This window comes from Setaria italica, chromosome IX, assembly GCF_000263155.2.
Source record: "Setaria italica strain Yugu1 chromosome IX, Setaria_italica_v2.0, whole genome shotgun sequence".
NCBI classification, from domain to species: Eukaryota; Viridiplantae; Streptophyta; class Magnoliopsida; order Poales; family Poaceae; genus Setaria; species Setaria italica.
In genome coordinates, this window is record NC_028458.1 from 36,461,893 (window position 1) to 36,466,323 (window position 4,431).

The following is a 4,431-nucleotide window of genomic DNA, read 5'->3' on the forward strand; positions in this document are numbered from 1 at the left end:
CATATATGTCACATCTAGAGTGGTAGTATTACAGCTAGGTTCTAGTATACTCCCTCCGTTTCAAATTATAGGTCGTTTTGATTTTTTAGTTCATATATGTTGTATACACTATATTTAAATGTATACAGAGCAAAAATAATCTATAATTTGGGATGGAGGAAGTACCAACTTTAACCAGCTGCTGAGCTGCCTGATGATGAGCACCGGCCGGACTGAAGGCACGTGTGGAGGCACGGCTACTCAATCGCAAGCGCACTGAGCCCTACGTGTACTGCCAGCCGCACAAGATCCGAACGACGCCGCACGACTCACCACGCAATCTCACTGACTCCTCTGCCTCCCCCGGTCCGCGATCTCTATGTGCCATGCCAGCTTCTTCTCTGCCAGTGCCAGGTCCTCCGATCCTGCTCTGCGCTGCAAGTCCTCGACCTATATAGCCCACCACCATTCTGCGTGCGGCTTCTTGAGACCTCATCACCTCCTCACAGAGAGACGCGGAGGAGACACAGAAGAGATAAGAGCTAAGAAGAGAGGAGAGAGCCGCCCACCAATACTCTCCCTGCCGAAGAAGGCCTGGAGTGTGTTATAGCAGGTTGCACATGCCCTGTGCTGTGCTGGCCAAGGATACACTTCCATTCTTTCCAGTACAGTGAGGATCCAGCAGCATTAGTATAGTATAGTATAGCCAACTTCGATCGGCCAAGACCGGAGATGCAGCCGGCCCGCTCCGCCGCGCTGCTCGCCGCCGTCGCCGTCGTCGTGCTGGCTTCCGCCGCGAGCTGCCGCGGCCAGCTGGCCAACAACTACTACGCCGGCAAGTGCGGCAATGCCAGCGTGGAGACCATCATCCAGGACGCCGTCAAGGCCCGCCTCGCCTGGGACAAGCGGATGGTCGCCGGCCTCCTCCACCTGCAGTTCCACGACTGCTTTGTCGACGTACGCACACACCACTGCATGCTACTCCTTCTTCAATCGTGTCATCATCAGTTTGATTTGATTTGTTGCTGATCTATTCGCGCTGGCTAATGAAGGGGTGCGACGCGTCGATCCTGCTGGACGGGCCCAACACGGAGAAGACGGCGGTGCAGAACAGCGGCATCTTCGGCTACGACTTCATCGACGACGTCAAGACGGCGCTCGAGAACGTGTGCCCCGGCGTCGTCTCCTGCGCCGACATCATCATCGCCGCAACAAGGGACGCCGTTGCCATGGTGAGTCACCCGGCCCATTGTATGCTAGTGCTACTTGCCGTGAGCAAGCAAAGCTGATTGATTTTCTTTTTTGAGGAACAGCAATGTCGAGTGACGACTTCATTAATTTGCTTCTTGGCATTTGCCTTTTCTTTTTAATTTGCTCTCTCTTGTCACTCGTTATTGTACATGCGGTTTTGCCAAGAAGCAGATAATTATTGTAATCCTAATTTACCATTAGGTTATATCACAAATTATCAATGTACTAATCTAGTGTGTTCACAACAAGTCCAGTGCGGAGGGCCTAGGTACCAAGTGCAACTGGGAAGAAGGGACGGCATGGTGTCACAAGCGTCCAGGGCGAGCATTCTGCCAGGCCCCAACGTCGACATCCCCACCGCCATCAGTCTATTCTCCAAGAAGAACCTCAACAGCTTCGACATGGCCATCCTCATGGGTACGCTGCCGCCTACGCTACGCTGCCATTTCTTAAATCTGACGACCTAATTAAGAAATAATGAAATATCACTACCGGTAGTTACTAGCCATTTATACTGCCTGCTGAAAGTTTTACCATGGCCCATGTGTCCTCCTCGACTACATCAAGACTGCGGTTTTACTAAGTTAGCCTCTTTTGACCTAGAACACAGCTAAGCTTATTGACTCAATGTGCATAGATCAAGAGGCTCAACACATGGAATGTCACGTAGATTAGTGTTGGCATACATAAAGTAACAGTTTAGTATATTATATTTAGATATATGCGTTAATTTATTGAGCTACTTGCAGGTCTTAACGTCATACTAACGTACTAGACATATCATATTTATTACGTTCTTTCCCCTTCCAATGTACCATCATGATGATCAGCCAGATTTGTATTTATATATGTGCTAAATCAGGTCGATAGAGATCTCAGACTGGCATTGGTAAGTGGGAAGAGTAAGAACTAAGAACCACACAAGCTTCCAGGCAGTGTAGGCACAATGCAAAAATAGCTAGCAGTAGTAAAAAAAATATTCGGTGATCCACCTGTTTTTTTCTTGGAGAATTAATAATGCTGTTCTCCACCATAAAGAGTACATCTATCTCATATTAGCTAGCTTTCAAATTTATTTCCAGCTACATACTAGATTAGTTAGTGTCGAAAGCTTTTCTTTACAAATCCTGTTTTTCCCTTTTCTTTCTGGCAGGCGCGCACACGGTGGGGGTGACACACTGCTCGGTGATCCACGACCGGCTCTACGACTTCAACGGCACGGGGTTGCCGGACCCGGGCATGGACCCGCTGTACGTCTGGATCCTGACGACGTTCGCGTGCCCCAAGGGCCAGGCCTTCGACAACATCGTCTACCTCGACGACCCCTCCAGCATCCTCCTCGTCGACAAGAGCTACTACGCGCAGATCATGAAGCGCCACGGCGTTCTCGCCGTCGACCAGGCACTGGGCGACCACAGCTCCACCGCGTGGATGGTCAACTTCCTGGCCACCACCGACTTCTTCCCCTCCATGTTCAGCTACGCGCTCAACAAGCTCGCCGCGCTCGACGTCCTCACCGGCACCGCCGGCGAGATCAGGAAAAACTGCCGGAGGACCAACTGATCGATCGATCTGGCAAATTACAATATACAAAAACTAGGTTAATGAATTACCAGTAGCTAGCTAGCTAGCTAGACGGGCAGCTGCTGCAAGAAACAGAGAAAGAAAGAAAGAAGAAGAGAAGAGCATACATGGCGAAACGATTGGGAGCATTGTCGGTGATAGAAGAATGTGGTTTTACCATAGTTAATTGAGTAAAGATTCAATTTACTGGAGTAGCACAGGGCCATTTTTTTCGTTTGTGTACTTTGATTCTTTTGTACGTGGCTCGTATAAAAATAAACGTTCCATGCATGATGTAACAGTACACTAGCTTGTCCTTTTTTCCCCCGGAAGAGGGCACATACAGCACTAGTTTATATTAGGATTTTCAAAGGAGAAATGTTTGGTGCTTCAATAAAAGGAGAAACTGATTTTATTTTCTAGTGCTGCAATAAAAAGAGAAGAGAAATGCAAACTAAAAGGCTTCAGGCTTCCTCCCATCAGTTTCTAGTACTAGAAATGCAGCTGTGGGTTAGATTATTCTTTTGCGAGCTTAATTAAGGCCAAACAGTTAATAGGTCAAATGAGCACCTTGGAGAGAGCGTCAGCCAGCCTATATATGACAAAGCAGGGTAGAGTGCATCCCGAGAGGGTTTTGCCCCCTCTCCGGGATGCCGACGGGGCTCCCGTTTCGTGCAGCTCTGCTCTGGAATCTTCGGCCCTCACGGAAGATCAGGATATTTTCTTATTCCAAGTCGCTTTGAATCAGCCGCCGCCCGCGGCATGGCATCCTGCTACAGTAGCAGCAGCACTGCAGCAGTATTCCCTCCGCCTTTGTACGTAGTACGTGTGGTGTGAGTATAAGACAGTGAGATACGCTAATGATCTCCAGTATTCATCTTTTTATTCTGCGTTGACCCCTTATTGAGTTTTCGGTTCTTAATAGTGCATGCGCTTCTGGCTAGTGACTTTTGCAACCCTCCAATCTCCGTAAGCCAGACAACAACCGTGCGGCTAGTCCTAGGCGTGTTTAGGACGGCTCCGCACCCAAACCATCTCGCCAAACACCTTCAGTTCCAACAATCTCAACTTCAGAAAAAATGTGGATATAGAGGGTAACTCCAAAATTTTTCTGAAGCACCTTAAAGGGTACTCCGAAAATACAGGTTTCATACATTCTCTTGGAGTTGGATGAAAATTACCCACCAATGGCATTGGTTACATACCTCTTTGGCAAAACAAAAAAAGCTACCGTTCCGCCCCCTCCCCTCCCTTCCCTCCTAACGCATCCGTTCCTGCTAGTGTTTGCCGACCATATCGCGTCGGTGGACCACCGGTGGAACCAACACGGCGGCTACGACGACACCGACAGGCACCCCTGCACCATAGCGGCTGGCGACACCGGCATCCTCCTCCACGCCTCCCACTGGCCCTTCATCGGCTTCGACCTGGACCGCGACCCGCCGGGCATCCTCCTCCTGGCACGCGACTTCCTTGCCGCCGCCGAGCCCGGCAAGGCGCTGGCCACCTCCGTCGTGCGCATCCCTGACCGCGCCCGCCCCTACCAGCCCGACATCTCCAACGTAAGGAACGTCGGCCTCATCTTTACAAGGAGGAGTCCTAGTAGGAGTACTCGGTATGAGTCCTAATTGGATTACA

General features: G+C 50.0%; 1 protein-coding gene across 1 annotated transcript; it reads left to right on the forward strand.

Moving 5' to 3' along the window:
- The first annotated feature begins 484 nt into the window (after positions 1–484).
- LOC101763937 (peroxidase 57) lies at positions 485–3,160 on the forward strand. Its single transcript, XM_004986734.2, has 4 exons — positions 485–936; positions 1,032–1,211; positions 1,485–1,647; positions 2,384–3,160. The coding sequence occupies exons 1-4, from the start codon at positions 712–714 to the stop codon at positions 2,791–2,793; spliced, it is 978 nt and encodes a 325-aa protein (XP_004986791.1). The 5' UTR covers positions 485–711; the 3' UTR covers positions 2,794–3,160.
- The last annotated feature ends 1,271 nt before the right edge of the window (positions 3,161–4,431 follow it).

Bases quoted from the DNA above. Each gene is read 5' to 3' on its own strand.
- LOC101763937 (XM_004986734.2), top strand. From the start codon at position 712: ATGCAGCCGGCCCGCTCCGCCGCGCTGCTCGCCGCCGTCGCCGTCGTC. The intron at 937-1,031 runs GTACGCACACAC...TGGCTAATGAAG, and splicing joins TCCACGACTGCTTTGTCGAC to GGGTGCGACGCGTCGATCCT. The intron at 1,648-2,383 runs GTACGCTGCCGC...TCTTTCTGGCAG, and splicing joins CGACATGGCCATCCTCATGG to GCGCGCACACGGTGGGGGTG.